Below are 22,674 nucleotides of genomic sequence, written 5' to 3' on the forward strand. Positions count from 1 at the left end.
CAGAGATTGTTCTGTTTCCAAAGTCGAGCATGAACTGTTAAGCTCAAATATCATGAATGGCCTGTGAGGGCATGGTCAGAATCATTTAGTCCATGATTGAAAGGAGATGGTCTGCGTTTTGTTTTTCCCATCGACAACAAATCCAATAAAAGTAAGTGCTTTGGTCCCTCTACCACAGTCTGTCTGTGGCATTCAGCACCAAGCCCATTTGTTCCAACTGAATATGTGAATCTTTAACAACAGGTCACAAATATATTTCTTTTATTTTTAAAACACTACATAATTTCTAAAAACAGCTGGGCACTGTAGTTTTTAGCAAACATACTGTAGCTAAAACAAGAGTAAATAGTACATTTGTAAAGGACTATTTGTAACCACAGATTTGGTGCTCTAGTGAGTATTTTCAGCAGTAGGACCACATATGCAGGATTGACTAAAAATAAACTACAGTACCCAATTTCATGTAGGAACGTTGTGTGGCTCACAGATGTGTTTTTAATAGTTTTTGGACAACAAGAGAGGTCTCTGTGTGCCTCTATGGCACAGAGGAATAAGAGATATCAGACTTTGACTACACAAACTATCAGTTAGTTTTGGTCTTTTTCAGGATTTGTTGACAAGATGAATAAAGCAACTTCTGAAGCAATCAGACGAGCAGTGTATGTGTGTGCGCTCTCACCACTAATCGTTTAATGAGCTGGTCTCTCTCAGACAGTCTCTCCTGAAGTCTCCCCAACTGCTGGTCGTCACATCGAGGTTCCCTCCTCCTGCACCGCTCTTCCCGCTCGCGCAGCCTGCAGTTAAATCATATACACAAACATACGCCTTTTCTCTCATACCTGTCCTGATTTTCGTCAGCGTTTCGGGCAGACTATATTCATTTTAAACTGCTGTATATCCAAGTCTTTTCCTCTACTCACTCATTCTCCAAGGCTACTATGCGAGCCTGCAGGTGTGTCTGGGCGATGCTGTATTCAGACACCAAACTCTGCATCTCCCTCTTGTGCTCCCTCCGGATCTCCTCCACCTCCTCCCTTCTCTTCTCTTCCTCCCGTTCCTTCTTCTTCTCCTCGTCCACCTCCTCTTCCTTTACATCCTCCTCTTTCCTCTCCTCCCAGTGCTTCTGTGACTCCTCCAGTTTCTCCATCTCTACCCTCAGTTTCTCCACTTCCTCCTTCAGACGTTGTGCTTCTTCTTCCAGCTGGGCGTCTTTTTTCTTCTGCAATTCTGTGCTTTCCTCTTCTTTCTCTTCAGCTTCAGGATTCTCCCGCACTGACCTTGGGAGGGGCAGTAGATACAACAGAAGAATGGAATTAATGGCTATAATACATTGCAAACAGTAACTGTTTGCATTTGGTCTACTAAGCAAGACATCAGGGATCCGGAAAATGGCTGAATCTTCACTGACGCAAATTTGACCTGTTTACACTACTGTGTAGGATCTACTGTAGTGGCTCTAGTTTCATATATACCAATAAGTAATAAAGCTCAAAAAGAAGTGCATATATCTGTGTCATCTACAGTCTATATATGTATACACTATTTATTATAAACCTGTAACCTAGATTTGTACAACCTTTTAGACATATTTTACCAGATAAAAAAACACTTTCTTCAGTCGAATATTATCCTACATCTTTAGTCAATACATTAGTATATAGTAGGCAGGGATAACAATTAAACTAAATCAAATTTCACACAGTTTTTCGAAGTGTGTTGTCTTTTTTTCCCTCTTCTGTCTTTATGGAATAGTTCACAATTTTGGATATTTGCTTTTTGTGTGTAGTTAGATGAGAAGTAAGTTGTACACTAAATATGAAGCGACAGCCAGGAGACAGTTAACAGTAACTCTTAGTTAGCACCTCTGAAGCTCACTAATTAACACATTTATCACATATTTACTGCAGTTATGTACAGGGCCCAGCCATAATGTGTAAATTAGCGCGCTTCAGAGGTGCCGGTAGGTGTATTTTGATACATTTTTACAGAGCCAGGCTAGACGTTTCCCTCTATTTCCAGTCTTTGTGCTAAGCTAAGCTAACCGGCTGCTGGTTGTAGTTTCATATTTACCATACAGGCAGTAGAGTGGTACTGATCTTCTCATCTAACTTTCACCAAAAAGGGAATAAGAGTATTTCCAAAATGTCAACCTATTCCTTTAACTGATTCCAATTGGGTATGGATTAACTGAGTAATAAATCAACAGACAATTAATTAGCAACTACTTTTATGCTTTCCTTTGTCATATATGATATATACCGAATCTTTGGTTTTGGACTGTTGACTGGATGAAATAAATGTGGCTATGGGACACTGATGATTTTTCAATATTTTCTGACATTTACTTGAGAAAATGTGTCAGCAGAATAACCGATGATGAAAATAATCATTAGCTGCAACCCTGAAGGATATCAATAATGTTGAAATAACTACACATGGGCCCACGTCTTGCATTACCTTTCCTTTAATTGCTTCTTCAGTGCTGCATTTTCTCTCTGCAGCTCCAGCATGGCACATCGACTCTCATCCAGCTGTCGTTCAAACACCTGATACTGGTTCTGCTGCTTCAGATCCTTCACACACACACACAAGCATGCATACAGTAGATACACATTAATCAATATCTGCATTCATTCTCAGATTCAAAGTTCAGTTTTTAAAATAGTTTAAAATAGACACATAAATATGCTGTGTTGACTTAATAACCATTAATGATATCAGTTATCAGATATAAAATGGCTGTGATTTGCTTATGTGTACACATATGTGTATATGTGTTTGCTTGTGTGTGTCAAAGAGTGATTATGTAAGTAAAAGACAAGTACAGACGAAGAGGCTGGTAGGTGTGTGTGTTTGTGTGTGTTTGTGTGTGTCTGCTTGTTCACACTCATCCCAGTGGGATTTATGTGTGTGCGTGTGTGTTTTACCTGTTGCAGAGCCATCATCTGTGTGTGTGCCTGTAGTTGAGCCTGTAGATCTTCTATCTGCTGCATGTGTCGCTGGGTCATCTGTCGGCTCCACTCTGTGTGCTGCTGGGTCAATTCTGCACGCTGCTTATCTGATATCACACACATACACACACGACCATGGACAAAAAACAAAATCAATTTGGCCCACTGTTACAGGTACCCTTCTGCTGTTGCCATGGTGAAGTGTAACCATGGCAATCGCAACTTCACTGTTGAATTTATAATCTCAATGTGTATATCTGTCTGTGTGTGTGTGTGTGTGTGTGTGTGTGTGTGTGTGTGTGTGCACGCGCACTTGCTCATTTGTCCATGCTGCTGTGTACGTCTTATACAGAATGTGTTACCGTCTGCGTGTGCTTATGCTAATGCTCATGCCTGAATGTGGTACATGTGTACATGTGTGCGATACCTAGCTCCAGGTGGTGCATTGTCTGTAGCCTGTTCCTTTCAGACAGCACATCTTCTTTCGCCTGTCTCTCTAATGCCTGCAGAGCCATGGCGTGACTGTGTCTCTCCTCAGCTGAAGACTGAGTTTGGGGCTCCTCCAACACATTAACACACATGTATTCACAACCTTTTACAACAGCTGCACAAACCTGTCTTCACACTACATGTATAGGCTACTGTACTTAACTGTGTATATGTTCCACAGATAAATGCTCACACTCATAGAGTAACATTACGCTGCCTCCTCACAGCAGCGCTTTCATCAGTGCTGCTTAATTATTCATCACAGAGAAAAGCTATGAAAGAGAGTACATATGATTTTTTGAAAATGTTTGTACCTGCAGCAACTCCCTCAGTTTCTTGTTTATCTCCTTGGTGTCTTGGACCTCTTTCCTCAGCCTGTCAATTTCGGTGTTGCCATGACAGTCATCTCCCTGGCCCGCCTTCTTTTTCGCTGCCTGCATCGATGAGAAATCGCAAACACAAAGATATTAAGTGCCCTTTGCACCATAAAAAGTAATCATGAGATGATGAATTTGCAACAGACGTTGAATTAAATGGAGATGCCGCTTTTGTTTAAGAATTTGCAGACGCACACAGCTTTCTTAAAATAAACAAATAAAACACAGGCTTCATTGTGCAGTCAAAAACAGGCTTACTGGACTAATTAAAAGAGTATTCCAGCAATTTTGTATTGCACTTACATAAAGTTGGGGATGAAATATACAGATTTTAAGTCTCAGTGTGGCTTCTAAAACACTGGATCCCACATAATAATAAAGTATGCAGTTACACCCTTCCTGCCTGGTAAACACCTTCATCTTTCAAGCACCACATTTGTAACGCAGGCTTTCTGTTAAAATGAATAGCCTCCAAGCCAAAACTGAGACACCCACGTGACGTCATCAGGGATATTTTCTCAAAGCTTCCTCAGAGCCACAGAGGTTATTTACATATACAGCTGTTTTCGTAGGCAGAGAAGTACTTATCATGACTAGTAAGCTGACCTTAAAGGTGGAGTAGGTGATTCTAATCCAAAATACATATTTTTGTCAAATTCAGTGAATATTTCCTCAAGGTCCATTAGCTGTCAGTTCTGTGTGTGCGCTGAACAAGAAGTTTGTACACAGCCCTGGCTCTTTAAACAGGAAAGTGGTTCGCACTGAGCCACGGAGCACTATTCCAGCCATGATGTGTGTGTCAGGTTACATTAAATGACTTGCCCACGGACATTCAGCCTACTTTCTAGTTCACCAAGAGATGCTGTTGTTGTGATGTTAGCTATAGTAGCAGGAGAGTTGTGAATGTTGCTGTCTGCAAATGATGTGCTGGCTCTGGGACCGTCTTGTCCTCTCTGCATGTAAGCTTCATGTTAGCTCTGCAGCAGCAACTGTAACAACAGTATGCTAACCCAAAACTGAGCTAACGTTAATTACTTGCTGTGTCGTTGTTCGCTCCGTATCATGATTTTTGTCATGGGGTTGGATTCGTCCAGAATCGCTTACTGCACCTTTGTGTGAACGTGTGAAGTCAGACATAACCTTATAACCCAAATGAAATGTGATAAACTAAATGTCATTTGCGCCAAATATTTGTTTTTTTTTCCAGTTTCTGAAATGTGAGGATTTTCTCCATTATATATGACAGTAATCTGAATATGTTTGAGTAGTTAAGTCCATTAAGCTGGATACCATTTTTCACTTGGTGAAGTGACTTTTGATGCTTTTCGATAGTCTAGATCAACTCTTCAGCTCCATCTCTTTTTTTAGAAACTCAAGAAAAATATGAACAATACACTAAATGGCAATTCGGTCTGATGAGAATTAGACGCCTATAGTGAAAATCAGTGTGGCTGACTGACTACAGACGATTACTGGCAGTTTGTGAAGGAGTCTCACCTGCTCCTCGCTCAGTTCCCTCTGCAGCTCAGATATCTGGGTCTGCAGCTCCTGCTCTCTGTTCTGCCATCTCTGTTCACTCTCAGCAACAGCAGCATTCATCTCTATCCTGAATTCGGCTCTGAGGCGATCCTCACACTCTGCCCTGGAGGCATGCAGCAGAACAAAAAGTGAGGCAGAGTGAACCTACATGCTAAATGTACTATTTCTGTCTTCTTGTACACTCTTCTGGGTAATTGTGTTACAGTGTCTTGTTTGCTTGTGCTTCTAACAGGATGGTAACCTGATTATTTCTCACTTTTCTTAATAACTTTTCATAAATGTCCATATCAGTGCAAACCTGGTTTTCTGTGTCAATTCCCTGGTTGTCTTTCTGGAGCAGAAACCTGTATACTTTTAGCTAACAGGTTTTGTAAATGTGTGCCTTTGCAAGGAAAAGACCCCAGAACAGAAAAGTGTTGAGGGGTACTATTGTTAGACTCATTATTGTTCTCTATTCAACGATAAAAATGTCATTGAAAACTGCATGTAAACTGCTATTTAAGAGTAATTTAACACACTTTAAATAAAAGTAATCTGCTGTCTTTGGTGTGTGTATATACAGTAATCATAGTCAGTATATGATGAAAAAGAAGCTGCTAGATATGTAGAATCACTAGATGAGACAGGACAGGCTAATTGGTTGTCTGAAAACCATTACAGCTAATGTTTATTTGGATTGTGATATTGATTCCTGATATTTGTAGCATCGTGTATAATTTTTTAATGCTGCAGTTAATTCCTTGTCATGTTTTGTTCTGGTAAAACACATTACATGTCAATAAAGCTCATTTGAATGAAGCTGAATTGAACTTGAGAGGGGAAAAGATGCCACAGCTCAACTCAACTTTGTTCTACACCAGTGAACTTTTAACAGGAGGGCAGGAGGCGATATCAAGACTTTGTCACGTAAGCCTAAGCAGTTCTTAGGCCGGTGTTTATTCTGCTACCTGATCCGGTCCTCTGTATGCCGCTGGCTCTGATCTAGAAGGCTCCTCTCAGTGTTCAGTCGGCTCTGTTCCAGGACTTTCTCCTCAAGTCGGTGTTTGTCAGCTCTCAGGGACGCGACCTCTCTCTGCTGCCTGTCCCGCTGCCTATCCGCCTCCTCCTGCATCCGAGCCAGCCGACTCCGAGTGTGATGAAGCTCTTCCTCCAGACGAGAGCACTGTGGTCCACATGAGTGCGCAGCTTCAGGTGCCACCTTTTCTTTCTTGTCTTGCCGCTGGATGGCTGACTCCAGCCTACAGATCTGGGAGCGCAGAAACTTTTCACTTTCACTTCACATAGTCTTAAAACTGATAATAGAAATAGTTTTATCTGATATGTTTTATATACATTTTAAATACACACTCAACTAGTCTCATGTCACCTCTCACCTCATTGGTAGTATCTCTCAGTTTTGTCCTCAGCTCCTCTATTTCCTTCTCCAGCCCGCTGCGTAGCTCCTCCCCGGTTCTCCTCTCTTCTTCCAAATGTGCACACACCTTCCAATTAAATGAATCCTCATCAAAACCATTATAACATTAACAATTTATCTTCTTTTTAGCACTGTAACCCAACCATGCTATCATCTCCTTATTCAATCCTAATGAATAATTAGTCACCATTGTGCACATTATAAGAAGGCTCAAAGGGCAGGCAATTATGTGATAAAAATCTCTTTATATTTCTACATTTACACTGGGTTCAAAAAAATATTCATTACGCATGCTCTTTAAGACAAGTGATTCCTAACCAGGGGGTGGGGACCCCTCAAGAGGTCGCGAGATGATTAACAGGACAGCAGATGAGGCAAAAAAAACATTTATGCTGCATGAAATTGTTTCAGAATTGCTAGATCTCAGCTTGAGAATCCTGATTTCTGTGTATGCTTAACAGAGTTTTCTTCAAGAGCACATGTGCACCACACAGGCTCAAAACTGGGAAATTATTAATGTTGCAGCTGTGTGACAGGATAAAGGGAAAATTGTTTCTCATGGCGGTTCGTCCTTGAATCCAAAATAATTAAATCCAAAGTCTGAAAGTGAAACTAAGATAAATAAGCCTATATGAGTTGGCAGCTACAGCTGAGCCGCAGGCAATTTTTAAAATTCAGATTTAAGTGCACGTTATGGGGAAAAACTGTGTCCTCTTTCACTACAGAGCCTGGCCTCTTACTGCGCTGTCAGGGAAGGAAAAGGGGAAAAACTATCCAAGCTTTAGTTTTTAAATATGATAGTGATTATTAAATGCATGTTTTAGAGTTGCCAAGTTAAGATCATGCATGTAAAAGCATTCTCCCAGTCAATCAATCTTCAGCCCCCCTGGTGTGCAGAAAGATGCTGACCTCTTGGTTGGTCTTCTTCTCTGAGCTCAGAGCTTCCTGGACGCTGTGAAGTTCGGCTGCATGCCTCCTCATCACCTCCTCTATTGCCTTCCGCACTTGCTCCTTCAACCGTTTCCTGTCTTCCTCAGCCTTCTCCACCAATCTCTTCTTCTCCTCTTCCAGCTTCTGCTGCACGTTGGCTCTCTCCGCCTCGACCTGTTCAATGCTCTTGTCCAACTGCGAGCGAACACGAACCCTCTCGACCTCCAGTTCCTTCCGCAGCCGGTCCACCTCTTCCTCCTTTTCTCTCCTCAGACGTTCTCTGATCTCTTCCAGCGCTCCCTTCTCCTCCTCTCTGTCTCTGCGCAGTCTGTTTCTGTCTTTCTCCAACTGATCCTTTTCTCTTTCTCTTTCCTTCTGTAAGGTTTCTCTCTCTTTTTCTATCTCCTTCTGCAGTTTGTCCCTCTCATCGTCCGCATGTTTTTGGATGCGACGCAGCTCCTCTGTCTGGGCTCTCACCATCTCAGAGCGCAAACTGGACAGTGCCTCAGCGTGCTGTGAACACACACAACAAACACTCAGTGGCCACTTTATTAGGTACATATGCAACAATAATACAATTCAATGCAACGACTCAGCCATAAACTCTACCTCTAGAAAGTTTATAATGTTCTTGTTGTTGGTGACATTATCGGAAATGTGTAAATTCAGTTATATGTTTTAGCACTGAGGTCATAGTAAAAGCTGGTGTTGTACTGGACTACATTATAAATGCAGTTCAGTACCACTTACAGGCATCATAAAAGTAGACTTTATGGCAAAAAGGTTTTACTGGATTGCACTGGATTGCACAGGTGTACCTAATAAAGTGGACATTGAAAGTAATACTTAACATATATGCCCATGTAACTGCACTTTATTTACTTTGTGTGTGTTTTACCTGGCGTATCTGCCGGGCGTGGTCGCTGTTTCGGCCGCTGCTCTGTAGCTCCAGCTCTCTGTTCTTGCTCTGCAGACGGCTCACCTGGTTCCTCAGTTCCTCCACTTCAGTACACACACACACCTCACAGCTGCCGCGGTTCAGCAGCTCCTCTGGTACACGCAGACGCAAAGAGAACACACCAAAATAGTGAACACAAGCACACACACACACACACACACACACACACACACAAACATGCTCGAGCGTTTATTGATTGATTATGCATAATAGAAGCAGAATAGACTAAAACAGCAGACCAATACTGAATGAGGAAGGACCTAAAACAAAAATCATTCTCATGCAATAAATAAAATTCAGGGCGTCTTTTGCTGACTAGGTATGATGACATTTTGATGAAACTGTTTGCCTTCATGGAGGATGAACAATGTGCCTTTGTTGCATTTTCTGTATACATTATAATGGCGTGAGGCGAAAGCTTAATTAACGCTGAGTCAGAATGAATAATGGTAATGCACTGAGCTCAGCCGATTTTCACCGATGAGTGAGCTTTCTCCAGCAGACAGGTGAGAAGACAGGTGGACAGGCGGACACAGACGGTGAGAGGCAGACTGAACCCGACTACCTGCTCTGCTCTGCAGCTCGTCTTCCTGGAGCAGCAGCCTCTCTTTGGCGACCGTGAGCTCCTCCTCCGCCCGCTTAGCCACACCCTCGGCCTCTGACACACGCCTCCGATCCAGCTCTAGCTCCTCCTCCAGGTCCTGTAGGGAGGCACCAGGGTCGTGACGAAAGTTTGCCGCAAGGGCCAAGTAAGGAGGGCAATGCAGAGGAGTATTGTGGGTTGATAAAGAGCACAGGGGGAATAGGAAAGAGAGAAAAAAAAGATGAGGAGGAAAGGAGGAAAGAACACAAGTCAGAGAGACAGTGAGGGCAAAAGAAAAACAAAGGGATGAAATGTGGTAAGTCAGGGAGCTATCTTGCCCAGCTGTGCGCCTTTAATGGCCTGCTGTGAAGGCTTATGTCAGCTCTCTGCCAGCTCTCGTAGGGCTTCTTAATGCTCATCCACAAGGTGGTAATAGAGCTGGTGCAGCGAATCTATCCTGCTCAAACTACTCATTAGCAGATAGTTGGCAGTGGGAATAGCACTCAGGGAGGGCAGCCTGTGGTTAGACAAGCAAGGACCCCCACCCCTCTCTCGCTCCTCTCTCTCTGCTTCCACCTCGCTCCCTCTTTTCCCATCAACACAATCATTAGCTGGGTGCATCAGAGACAGGAAGCTGCAACATTTCAATTTCCTTTCGCCTCCCGTTTCACAGCATCCAGAGTCCAGTTGTAGTCTGAGTGGAAATATTATGGGTGAGTGTGCATGCGTGTGTGCGTGTACCTGTATTCGCTCTTGCAGTTTGACGGTGTTTCTCTTGCTCTCAGCCAACCTCTCCAGGTGACTTTCCACCTCAGCTTCAGCCCTCTTCACTCTTTCTCGTAGAGCGCTGTGCATTCCTTTCTTCTCCTCCTCTTCTCTTTCTTCCCACCTCCGCCGCTCCTCCCTCCACTCTGCCTCCATCATCCTCCTCATTTCCTCTTTCTCCTCGTTGAGGTCGTTCATATTTTGCTTCCACCGCTCTGTCTCCTCTTTCACTGCTCGCCTCCTCTCCTCCTCTGCTCGATCCCTCTCCTCCTTCAGTGCCTTTACCTCCTCTAATAGTGCTTTTACTCTTTCCGAGTCCTGTCGCTCCTGTGTTTGTTTCTCCTCCTCCTCCCCTTTCTTTTTCACATCTTCTTCTCTCTGTCTCTGCTCCTCTTTGCTCTGCCTCTCCGCGTCAGATGCTTTCCGTAGCTCCTCACACTTGGCATCCAGCTCCTGGATCTGCTCCCTGGTCTTCTCCAGTTCTTTGCTCAACCGCAGGCTCTCCTCCTGGGCATCGCTCATCTGGGCTTTGGCCTCTTGGAGCTCTTCCTCTGCAGCCTGCAGCCTCTCCTCAAACTCTTTTCTCAGCTCCGCCTCAGTTTCACGCTCCCTCTCCCCCACCTGGAGGCGGAAGCACTCAAAGTCTGCCTGCACCTGGATGCAAAGAGGATAACATGTTTAAAGCTGCACTTATATGGAAATTCACTGTCCACTGGTTATACGTCTTTAGTTGTCGAGAAGACACCGAGAAGAAACCTTTCAGACTCTTTGCTCCATGCTAACATTATAACATCCTGCATTTCATGTACTTTTTGTGGTGGCACATTCATACTACATATATCCTGTGCCATTTCATCTCAGAGGTGTTTGGTTGTGGTGAGATCACTGGAGTTATCAGTGTGGATAGTGTGTAAACAAAACATTTGAAAAGGGCAAAAAAAGCCATAAAGATCAATTAGATACATTGTTGTAGCATTCAGTGCTCAGTGTGCAAAACATCATTACCAGCCTGCACTGTTGAGATCCAGCAGGTTGGATAAATAGCTTTTTCCAAATACTAAACCTTCATTCAGCTTCTCACAAAAACTAACCAGGATTCATAAGCAAGTAAACCAGCAATGAATTTTAATTGGACGTGTACCAATTCAACAATGTCTCTATTGGATCTTTAGTTAGTAAGACTTTCTTTTTCTAGTACTGTCTTTGGAAACTTCTTGGAAATTATAACAAAATTATATTGTTACGAGACGTATATTAATATATTAATCCAGAATGAATGGTGGTTAAACTTTTGACTCAAACAATGTTTGAGGGGTGTTGATATATGATTTTAACAGATCTACTATGAAAAAACTTCCTACTTACTTTCTGTAAACACAGCATTAGACCAGACTGTTCCACTCCTCAGTCTAGTTTTAATCTGTTTGTATTCTCATAATATTTGCATCAGTGGCGGTTCTAGACCAATTTTATTAAGGGGGCCAGGCTGGGGCCAGATGTTTTGTCAGAGGGGCCCATTCAATCCGGGACAAAAGAGACAAAGGCAATGTTCAAGCTTTCTAAATGTCTTGTTTAGTATGTAATGTAATGTTTTAGTAACTTAGTTATTTGTTTCAGTAACAGGATCTTCTCAGTAATTTAGTTATAGTTTTATTAAATTAAAGTATACAAAAAAAAACATTCCTGTTAACTTTAGCTCATGCTACAGTATATTCTTTGATGCAACACTTCCCAGTTTGTATTTTGTATCCCACTATAACTTTTGTTAGGAAACAACAAACTTCTCCATATTCACCCTGTTATTAGTCCTGATGTGAATATACACAAAATTAAATACTTGATAGTAGGCCATCATCTGTGCTTTATAAAGGGGGATACATATTTAGGCAGACTGCGTGTCCAGCCTGGTAGGACCAGTAGGCTACTGTTATTTTACTGTTTTTTATGTATGAAAAGTTCTGTTTAAATGCAATGCATTATTAAATTGTTATGATAATAATTTACCCTTTAAGGAGGAGGACTCGTTAATTTTCAATTTCCAGCAATCTCCAAAGGCTACCAATGCAATGGAAACATGGATTACAAGGACAAAATATTGTCCACACTGCTGCATACAGTTTAATTTCATTGCAAGGAAGATATATTACTATGATCAATGCAGACCAGGACTATTCAATTACAGATTCGATTGGGCCAGATTTTAAAACCAGGACACAGAGATGGCCCGGACATTTTCTCACGAGTTGGGATCATTAGGATTTCTTGACACACTTGTATTGGTAATCCTTATTGGTTCAGTTCTTTATCGATGCTCTTATCGGTCCTATTTATTACTAAATAATTGCATATTTTATTTTAAAAAATAATTTAACATTTTTTATTAACTAAATGTTGTTTCTAGAGCAGCGACATGATTTACAACAGCAAAGTCACTAATAGCTCACTGGAAACAAATCTAACATGTCAGTAAAATAAAATCCTATTCCTCACATCAACATACTGAGTGAAGTTTAGAAAGAATGAACAGCTCAGTCCCTCCTGTCCTCCTCCTCCCTCTGCTGCTGCTGGTAGAGCGGAGGGCTGGTCTGTTTCCACCAACTGAGTTTATAATGTGTCATATTTTAATGTAAGTGGCAAACTAAGCTGAACAGTTATTAAAGACAGAGAGCTTTCACTTTAGCTTGTTTGTAACAATAAGCTATTATCTGAACTAGCGCTGTGCTTGTGTAGCCTAAAACCAAAACACAGCTGCAGTGGATGAGTGACTGGGCAGATTAAAACATCGTGTTTTGCATGTTTATGCTTATTAAACGGTGTGTTGGTAAAGAATTGGCTAAGTCTTTATTGCACCACATACATACACTAACCAGCGTAGTTGTCGTCAATGTCCGCTGATCAGCCGGCTGACTTCGATCCGTATGTGTGTGCGCGCTCTGCAGACACAGAGGAGCGGGAGAGGCTGCAGGTCGGACAGTTATGTTGAGCCTTGACTGGCGGTGATCAGTACAGCGCATGTGAAACTCAACCATGATGATAAGGAAATGATATAGCTCACTCTTTTGGGACTTTCATTCACTATACATGTAGCTTACTTTTTTTGTTATATCTATTAGATTATGAGCTGGGCCACATGGAGGTTGCCTGGGCGGATGTGGCCAGCGGCCGCCAATTCATTGAGGCTGCTATATATACTTTTCGTTCAGCGGGGGGCCATAGGGGGGTCCAAGGTCTGTGTTACAGGGGCACTTGCCCCTGTTGCCCCCCCCCCCAAACCGCCACAGGTGGCACTACAGCGATACTCTGGTCCAATTCTCATCATGTATTCCTCCTACTAACAATGTATTCATCTTGTTATAGCCCATTTCCCAGACAGCACCGCACTGACATTGTGCTTATACATCTTATGCTTATACATTTGGCCACACACTCAGGGTGTGCCTGCACCCGCTTTCACAAAAACAGTGCCTATAGGGTGAAGTTGTTAAAATGCTTTTGTGTAGATGTGATTGATGGTAGGTTTACTGTTTACACCCGTGTGAGAACATGCTCCTGAACCGTCAGCAAAAAAAATCTCCCAGAGCTAAAACAGGAAAACCTATCATGACAAACAAACCAGACAGACGAGCATGGCTACATATTTCAAAATAAAAGTTTATGGTCCATATACTTTTTTTTAGTTGTTAAAATGCATCCTTTTTCGAAAGAGCTTGCAAGAAATCTGTGTGTTATTTATGATTCCTGTTGATGTTTTATTATAGTGCACAGCATGTAAATTAGGCATGAGGTCTTAGAATGGGTGAAGTAACAGGCTACCTGAACGAGGTTGATTGTTGTAGGTCACATGAGGGGCAGGTTTGATTTGCTGGTCCCGCTGGGAGTTTACACATTAATTTACAGCAATACAACATGCCCTTGAATGAGGTCAGTTTTATCTCATGATCAGGAGGGAAAGAATGCACACATAACACACACACAAACACACGCACCTGGGCTCCAACTCTCTGCTGCTCATCCAGAGACTCCTGCAGCTCCAGGAGGCGTGTCCTCAGCGCTGACCCCTCCCCTTCATGACATGTCTCCATCAGGATGCGGTGCAGCTCCTCGTGATGAGCATGGCTCAAGGCCTGCAGGGCCACCTCCTGCTCCTCATTCTTCATGTTCAGAGAATAAATCACCTGGAGAGTGTCAGGTACAGGCAAGGAGAGATTTGACGATAGTTCACATTTCTGCCTTAAAGATGCAAATTTTGTAAAAACAATAAAACAAAACAAGTATTTTAGAAATGTATCTTGTTCCTCATCTAATTTTTAAGAACTGGTGCTTTGCTTTTTCTTTGCAGCTGAACAAGAACTGATCACCACCAATCCACTTGACAGACACTTAAATTATGGTCATATCTCATACTGACATGCCTTCAGTCTGTGTGTTAATTACTCTTGTTCATCATTGTGGTTTGTATTTTCTTTAATCTGTCAAGTCTCTGGTGGCCTTTTTTCATGTATATCTTTATTTTTACAGAAGCTGAAAGGGTTTAGAGTTTTCTTGTCCCTTGGGTCAAGAAATTGAGGAAAAAGTGTTCGTCTAGCGTTTTTTTCCTGTTTTTGCTAACTGCAGAATAATTTAAAGCTGAAACAGCCAGTTATTGTTCAATTTAAGCTGATGTTGAAAGATTTCATTGCAGACTCAGTAATAGATTTTTTCCCTCCGATAAGAAAATAATAAAATTGGCATATAAGCCTCCTTTTTTGATTTATAAGCACATACTGAGTATAAAACAGTTTATGCTGGTTTATATTTTGATTTTAGTTATTGTTTTTTCTGTTTTCTTTTCTTCTATGTGGCTCAACACAGTGTTGCTTTCTTGACCAAAGTCTTCTTCGGGGGAAAAAAAAAACATTCAATTTCATTTGAGCTGACCTGGTTACAGTTTACATCCTCAAGGATTCAGCTGATTCACCTAGTGGGGTTGTTTCCTCTATATTCACAAACAGCAGGAAAACTGATACTCGTCACAGACATTATGGAGCCAATATTTTGAGCTGGCAGCTTTATGATGACAAATGTCAAACTGACACCGACTGACGTGGAAACAATAATGCCCAAACAATAACGCTAAACAGCAACACTGACAACACTGAGTGTATCAACTGTAAACAAAGTCCTGTGAGTTAATATAGTCCAGTCATTGCGGCTTCATGCAGTGATTCTCATGCCTCCCAGCATGTGTGGCGTCTCTCCCCCTCTTCCCAATATAGACTGTGACTAACACCTGAAATATGGCCTGTTTCGCCCCACTATTCACGTTACCCTCTACGCCATGTCTACAGTGTCATCATCTGCTCCTACTGACTCTGATGTCTCACTTACCCACTTGCAGAGGCGCGTGTGCGTGCGTGCGTGCGTGCGTGCGTGCGTGCGTGCGTGCGTGCGTGTGCATGGGTGTATGTAGGGGACACACAGGCTCATATTTTATCCAGACGCCTCTCTGTCTACAGCACACAGATGGACATTCCCTCAGTGTGTGTGTGTGTGTGTGTGTGTGTGTGAATGCCACCACCTCTCTCTTGCACACACACACATTTACATGGTCTCAATATTGTCATTCTCCATTAGTCTGTGATGTATTTCTTATAATTCAGCTATGGATATCGATGGTGAATAAGGCATCTTCCCAAATTCTAGTCACAAACCTTCCTCAGTCAAACACTTGGGACGGTTTCTAACTCTATTCAATCACGTCATAGTGCACTTTAGCTCATGAACTATAACTCATGACTCAGAGGAACGAAGGTGACTCTGAAACGAGGGCAGGCTCTGAGGAGACTGTATGTGCGTGCTGTTCTTGGCTGTCCTCATTGGCCAGTTTGAAAACGAGAGCAAGGAGGAAAATATAGCAGGAGGGAGAGAGAGAGCACAACATGGCAAGGGGTCTCCAGAAGTTGTTAAGATCTTAACCAGTGGTTCCTACACCTGGAGGTCGGGACTCCCTAAGGGGTCTCAAGATACGCTACATGGCCAAAATGTGAACACCCAAACATTTCACCAATATGTGATGTGTTGAACATCTCATTCTAAAACCATGTGCCATTAATATTGCTGCTATAACAGCTTCCACTCTTATGGGAAGGCTTTCCATAAGAGCATCCGTGCTCCTCACTTCAACTGCGACTACAACGCCTGGCTTGTAGTCACTGTTCTAGCTCATCCCAAAGACTAGTCAAGTTATTCTACATTGGCATTTTGAAAGATGAAAGGTCCGTCCCAAAACTGTTGTCACAAGTTGGAAACTTTATTGTCTTAAATATAATTTCATGCTATAGCATTAAGATTCCCCTTAAAGGTTCAGTGTGTAATATTTCTGACCATCTATCGACAGAAATGCAATATAACATCCATAACTCTTTTCTTCGATGCAAATAAGTTTTGCATCGGAGTAATATTTTCCACCATTAGATGGTGGATGAGAATATAAGATATAATATTGACATGAATCAACATGTTGTTCAGTTAGCTCAGTTGGTAAGGCGTAGGACTTGTAATCCAAAGGTAGAGTGAGTTTTTAAATTTTTTTTTTTTCCTCTTCAACAAATGGATTCTGCAGCGAATATTTTTCACATTACAGCATGTGCTGCACTGTTTTTGTTTCAGTGTTTGATCCACATCCATCCACCTATGGACGCTTTTGCAATTCCCCAGTATCTCCAGGCAGAGGACATTTAGGGGAATAACGTTTTCTGACGGCTCTTTCAGAGGTGTGTCAAGCAGGCAGCAAACTCTTTTGTTGTTCAGAATTTTTCAAAATAAAAGCTCAGTTCAACTCCAAATAGAGAATTGCAGTAAACAAGCTTCTCGCGCTTTTATTTTGGAGGCAAAACCACTAAAGAGGAAGTGATTATGTGAGTTACTTTTGCTGTCATGACTGAGGTCTATTTCAGCACCGCTATCAAAGTATTTATTTATTTTTATTTTTTGTCGCAAGTTCTGGCGAGGGTCCATAATGACAGACAGAATTAATGCATTTCCCCAGTCAATGTTTGTATAAACCTTCAGTCTTATGTGGTTTATATTTTCCCTGTTATCTGTCACTGGCCATATAGTTTTACTAAATAATTAAGTAAATATAATTTCTTAATAAGAAGAGACACCTTTTGTGCCGTTTCAGCCACAGTAGCTATCCTACGCTCTTTGAAAAGGTAAGGGGCAGTGATAGACTCGACAGTTGGTTGCAATTCACAACCCTCACCACTAGATACCACTAAATCTTACAAACTGATTCTTGAATTTTACGCAGTAAGTACACCAAGTGTGCAAACATACTTTTGACCATATGGTGTAAATCTAAGGGGACACTAGTTGACTTGCAAGATAGAAATCAATTTAAAAAACCATAAAATTAAGTTTATTTTTCAATTCTTGCTTCTTTTTCTGAAGTGTTCTAAGGTTTTACATTTTTACACCTCATTCAAATGACAAAATCTGAGAAGATAAAATGATTACTTCCTGACAAGTAGTCAAAGAGGTTGAGAACCACTTGTCTCAGACATGTCATTATTTTGGCGTCACTTTATGTATAAATGAAACATTTTCTATCTTTATCTAAATACAATCACATCTTTACACTGCTACACTTAATTGGTAACTGTGAAAAGAATTCCTACAGAGACAAACCTTTTTTTAATTCCTTGAAAAAGTTTTTACTATTTTTGTCAAGGGAGTCTTGTAGTTTTAATGAAAATGATATAGCAAATTTTTCTGGTTTAATAGGATCTTACTCTAAAAAGTCTTTATCTTTAAGGATCCTTTCCATAATGTGGCATAAAACAAGCACTTTAGTGGAAGTACTTTGAATAAAGGATAACGGTGTAGCTCTGTTTCGCTGCTGCTGACTGCAGCATGCTCGCTCAATACTGGACCAATTTCAAAAAATATTGTCCCAGTTAGCAACAAAAACCCCACAAAACTAAACAAAAATAGGGTCTGGGTTGAAAAATACTTAAGTTAACCTTCAAAGGGATGATATATATGATACTGAAAGAATAATAAAATAACACATTCTTACTATTATGCATGACATAATAAGCTCTTGTCCAACAGCCTCATTTGGTTTAGTTATGCCCATTAGCCTAGATTATGGTAGCTAATGTTAGCTTAAGTTAGCAAATTTTACAGCTATTGTTGTATAACTGACATGACAAGTCAGTTGACTGACTTTATGAGTATGCTCTTACTGTTGCACTAGGTTTTTGCATTTACCATTATCTTGTAACAGCCAATGTGTTAGCTTAGCAAAAGTTAAATGGGCTTACTTTAAGGTTAGCATAAACCACATGCTGAAGTTAGCTACGATTCACAGCATCTTATACAACATTTAAGCGACAAGCAGCTGATTTTAGGTTTTAAAACCCACATTCAGAATTGTGGAACCTTTATTTAAAAATTCCAGTGTAATAAGTTAGTGTCGCACTTCAATTCATCTTTTTGGGGGTAAAGTCTGAAGATGCTTGGCATGGCAGCTCGATAAGAGAGTGGTGAGAGCCTCTTGCTACTTTAAAGCCTGTCTCGAGATCCCCATATTGATTCTGCCAGTCGATAATGTTTTTCATGTTGCCTCACAAGCCAGTGTCCGTGCTTATTGACAATAACTTCATAGTCAGCAAAGCATGGAATTAATATTCTGTCTACAGTGTAAAGAAGAGCCGGGACGAGGCTCTTGGAACAGGAGTGAGATGTAGAGTGAATGGTTGGTGCACAGAGGAGAGGTTAGGCAAAGAGACAAGCAAGCATGCACACACACTTTCTCTTACATCAGCCCCCGTCCCACACACGCACACACACAGGCACGCACACACATACCTCCACACATTTCAAAGAGGGTACGGGGTGTGCTGGATTACAAAGCAGGGAACATTGTGACAGTGTAAGCTGGATAAGTACAGGAAATCACATAGACAGAATTAGAGCTGCCAATCAAAAGTGTGGGTGTGAATGAGCACACACACACTTTAATATGCTACTGTTGATCAGTAAAGACAATACTTTATTCTCTGTGTTCCTGTGGGTGTGTGCATGTCTGTTCAAGCACAAGCTTATGTGAATATTCACAACAGCTGGGCCGGTCAGCTCTCGCTTTCCTTCCCATTGGCTTGTTCCACCATGTAAACACACTCCGACGTGCTACTGGTTTATATTAAGCAGCATCCATTCAACCAGGACAGACCACTCTCTGGCAGGAGGGGAGGGAGGTCGCTGAGGAGGGAAGGGGGAAGGGATCTGTGTGTAGGGAGCTAAGTGTGGATGGGTAAGTGGAGGAGCGAAGGCGGACGTGAGGAGGTGTGTTAAGTACAAGTGCGTGGCTGTGTGTGTGTGTTAGTGCCAGCCTCCATTTTAACAGAGAGCAGGGGTTATTAAATATATAAGGTTACCACAGCTGACCCATTTCCTGCTTCCTCTCCCACCCCAAAACACTCAAATAAACCATGTGTCACATGCCCAACATCCCGAAGCTCAGAGAAAATGCTTACACCAAATATCGGATTTGATGATTCTTATATTTCACCGGCGCTCCGGGTTTCAGATTTATTCAGTGGTCATCAAAGAGCTAAACGCAGGCTGGCAGGGCTTGCATAAAGTTTCAAGAGAGAAAAAACAAGTCCCTTCTATTAGGATGGAAGGAGCGGAGGGGCATGAGAGGTAGACGGACTAGGCTGGCAAATTTCCCTAACAAGCACAGACACAAGTGCTGACCTCTCATCTGTGTCATCTTTGTGTGTGAGTGTGTGTGTGTCTATGAAGAAGAAGCTTCCTGAACAGCGCACACACAAAGACAACTGCAGCATGTATTGCATTGCACACATGTGTTCCTGGGCACACACTCACACACTTACAGGTTACACAGTGGTGAACCCACAAGGGAAGATGGGAACTGCACAGCCATCATTAATTGTCATAGCTCAACAAGCAAGTGATGGGTCATGCCCTGCCACTGGAAGCATTACTGTGCACCAGAGAGGAGAATCCCCTTAAAGCACTGCTTACTGTATGAGCCAGAGCAGCTACTGCTGCAGCTGTCAAGCAAGTGTGCATGCATAGGGAGGAAGATACACAGCTTGATATGTTTGTGCTAATAAAGATATACTTATTTATAATCATCACAAGATTTTAGTGATTGATAATCAATGAATGCATTTGAATGCAATCACAAATATCAACCATTTACTGGTTACAGCTTCTTCAGTTTGGTGTTTATGTTTTATGTTTTTATGTTAATTGATATCTTTTTTGTCTCTTGGTCAGACAAAGAAACATAATTTGGGCTCTGGTACTGGTGCAACCTTTGCTATGAGATGTGCAATTCTTCTGTCTTTTCTTTTCTTCTTCTTTGTTTTTTTTTTTTTTTTTTTTTTTACATTTAGCCTAACCGTCTGAACTGTAAATCGATTAATTGAATCACATCGCTCTTCATTGTTGCCCCATGGTTTGGCTCTCAAAGATCACCTGCTGGTTACTGTGTCCGACACGAAGACGAAAGAACCTCAAGTTTTCCAATCACCATCCCAAGAAATAATGATGATAGTGTCCATCTATAATGTTGTTTAATCACATTTTAGTTTGCAATGTCGTATATATTAGCTACTGCAACATTTTCTGTCTACTCTACTTCTCTCAGGGGATTGAATCTCCTAAGGATCAATTTTATATTTCAGCATAAAGCATTTCCATTTTACTGCGATAGGCTGTTGTTGGTGTCCCTCATCTATCACAGGATAATACCCCGCTCAACCTGTGATTATGTTTCAGTGCGATGGCAGTGAGGCAGCCATCAGATCATCCAGTCAGCCTGGCAGATGACAGCGCGCCCCGCTGCGCGCCTCTCCCGGTGCCACCGGCAGGTCTTACCTTGGTGAGCTGTGCGATCTTCTTGCACATCTTGCTGTGCATCTGGTAATCGTACAGTTCCTGCTCGATGTTCGGGAACTCTGCCGCAGTCCCGTTAACGGCTGAGCCCGGCCCGGGGGGCTGTGTAGCCTTACCGGCGCCTGAAGCCATAACGAACCCACTCCCAAGGGAACTTCCCAGACCGGAGGATTGTCAGAAATTATCCTGCCGCCTCTCAGATGAAAATTCCCACTCAAATCGTGTCAACTTTCTACTCGTGCATCTCATTCCTCTGTCGGTAGACCCCCTCGCGTGAACAGCAGCTCGAGCAATTCGCTGGAAAACATTTGGTAGTAGATCGGCGGGGCTCTCCTCGTGCGTTCCGGTTGTTGCCCCCCTCTCCCGCTTTCCGCCCGGTGATCGGGGAGGTCACACGCTGGAAGTCCATCGGGGACGCGCTCGCGCCAACCTACCCGTCCCTGCTGTCAACAGATTTTTTTTTGCTTAGGGCTCGATGAGGATGGCATATAGTCCAACCACCTGTCTCGCGGCAGGGGCGGAGAGGGGCGTGTGTATCCTATGGAACATTACCGGAGACAGCTCGAGAAGCGCACTGCTGCAGTGCTGCCCCGCCCCTACCGGCGCTGCTGTATCAATGCCGATCACCGTGTGTGGAGGGGAGGAGGAGGGTGGGGGGTCTCTGGGGGTCTAGTCGTGTGATTTTACTCCATCAGTTAGTCAGATACCGTAAACGGAATATAGAGTGGGCTAAACAGTAGGCCTAAAATTTGATGCTTAATATTTATTTTAGCCTAAAGGAACCGTAATGTTATTGGAAAAGTAGGGGAGACATTTTGTAGCCTATATTAGGACTACTATTTATAACTACGCCCACTAGCATTGACACATTTGTAAAACTGCTCTTTATGCATAGACTATCCATTATTTTTTTTCCTAAAATAGGCCTACTGTACAGTTTAAAGAGCACAAGTGGACACAAGAAGGCCATGGATAAAATGAATAGAAAGGCGATAAAACTTGCTCTCATCTATAGCCTATGTCAGTCCTTGCTTTTCTAATGTCTCTCATCTTGCTCTTTTGTGCTGCTCAACTGTTTTTATTTATTTATTTATTTTATAAAAATATACTTACTTTAATTATCTGTTTACTTATATTATCCTGATCTCTGTTTTTCAGTTTGTTTGTTTTTACATTGCTGCTATGTTCGAGTGTGCTATGGTATCATTTCCACCATTGTAGATTTTTCATTTTCTTTTGGATGTATAGGCTACCCATTCCCTAAATTGTTTCTATAATTTGTACTTTTTCAGTAAAGGAAAAAAACAAAACAAAAAAAAAACAAGTAGACACAGTTGACTAACATTTGTAATCTTAAAGGCAGCTGACTCTAGCAATTTAGTATTTTCATAAAGTTGGGGACAAATTCAAAGCAGGAGAGGCCGAGCATTATGGTGTGTTCCATTTAGCTCCAAAGTCGGAGCTGGGAATGTCGTCACCCGAGTTGGCCGCGTTCCAGTAGCCAACAAAAACAAATTCAGGTCAGAAAACCAAGATTAATGCCTCGAGCCATTGCTAGCAATACCAGTTGATAACAACGCATATTTTTCATATACAAACACAATAGCAACATGTCTACAGATATAAGTTGGACAGGACCGTGTGCGTTTGATTTAATGTGTGATAGGCTTGAGTATGTTAGGCCTACTACTTTCACTGCTGATGATTCCAGGAACAGCCATCTTGGATTTTGAGGTTGGGGTGGGTGAGGTTCT

The 22,674-nt window shown here is 42.0% G+C and overlaps 1 protein-coding gene across 3 annotated transcripts in view; it reads right to left on the minus strand.

Annotated features, from left to right (window-relative positions):
- The window catches only part of fam184b (family with sequence similarity 184 member B), a 25,588-nt gene extending 4,117 nt beyond the window's left edge, over positions 1 to 21,471 (minus strand). Inside the window, exons 1-15 of one of the 3 annotated variants that reach the window (XM_046046334.1) lie at positions 20,903 to 21,471; positions 13,993 to 14,181; positions 9,983 to 10,660; positions 9,224 to 9,359; positions 8,599 to 8,750; positions 7,680 to 8,213; positions 6,730 to 6,837; positions 6,304 to 6,602; positions 5,315 to 5,459; positions 3,755 to 3,874; positions 3,379 to 3,511; positions 2,928 to 3,058; positions 2,458 to 2,573; positions 921 to 1,277; positions 680 to 794 (exon numbers count right to left, since the gene is read on the minus strand). In XM_046046334.1, coding sequence (XP_045902290.1) covers positions 680 to 794; positions 921 to 1,277; positions 2,458 to 2,573; positions 2,928 to 3,058; positions 3,379 to 3,511; positions 3,755 to 3,874; positions 5,315 to 5,459; positions 6,304 to 6,602; positions 6,730 to 6,837; positions 7,680 to 8,213; positions 8,599 to 8,750; positions 9,224 to 9,359; positions 9,983 to 10,660; positions 13,993 to 14,181; positions 20,903 to 21,052 — 3,363 coding nt within the window. In that variant the 5' untranslated portion in view covers positions 21,053 to 21,471. Of the gene's footprint in view, positions 1 to 679; positions 795 to 920; positions 1,278 to 2,457; positions 2,574 to 2,927; positions 3,059 to 3,378; positions 3,512 to 3,754; positions 3,875 to 5,314; positions 5,460 to 6,303; positions 6,603 to 6,729; positions 6,838 to 7,679; positions 8,214 to 8,598; positions 8,751 to 9,223; positions 9,360 to 9,982; positions 10,661 to 12,873; positions 13,052 to 13,992; positions 14,182 to 20,902 lie in introns of those variants that run through there. The other 2 variants (XM_046046333.1, XM_046046335.1) reach the window with 2 other exon arrangements.
- Positions 21,472 to 22,674: the final 1,203 nt, after the last annotated feature.

The sequence above is a fragment of the Micropterus dolomieu genome, linkage group LG04 (genome assembly GCF_021292245.1).
Source record: "Micropterus dolomieu isolate WLL.071019.BEF.003 ecotype Adirondacks linkage group LG04, ASM2129224v1, whole genome shotgun sequence".
In the NCBI taxonomy this organism is placed as follows: domain Eukaryota; kingdom Metazoa; phylum Chordata; class Actinopteri; order Centrarchiformes; family Centrarchidae; genus Micropterus; species Micropterus dolomieu.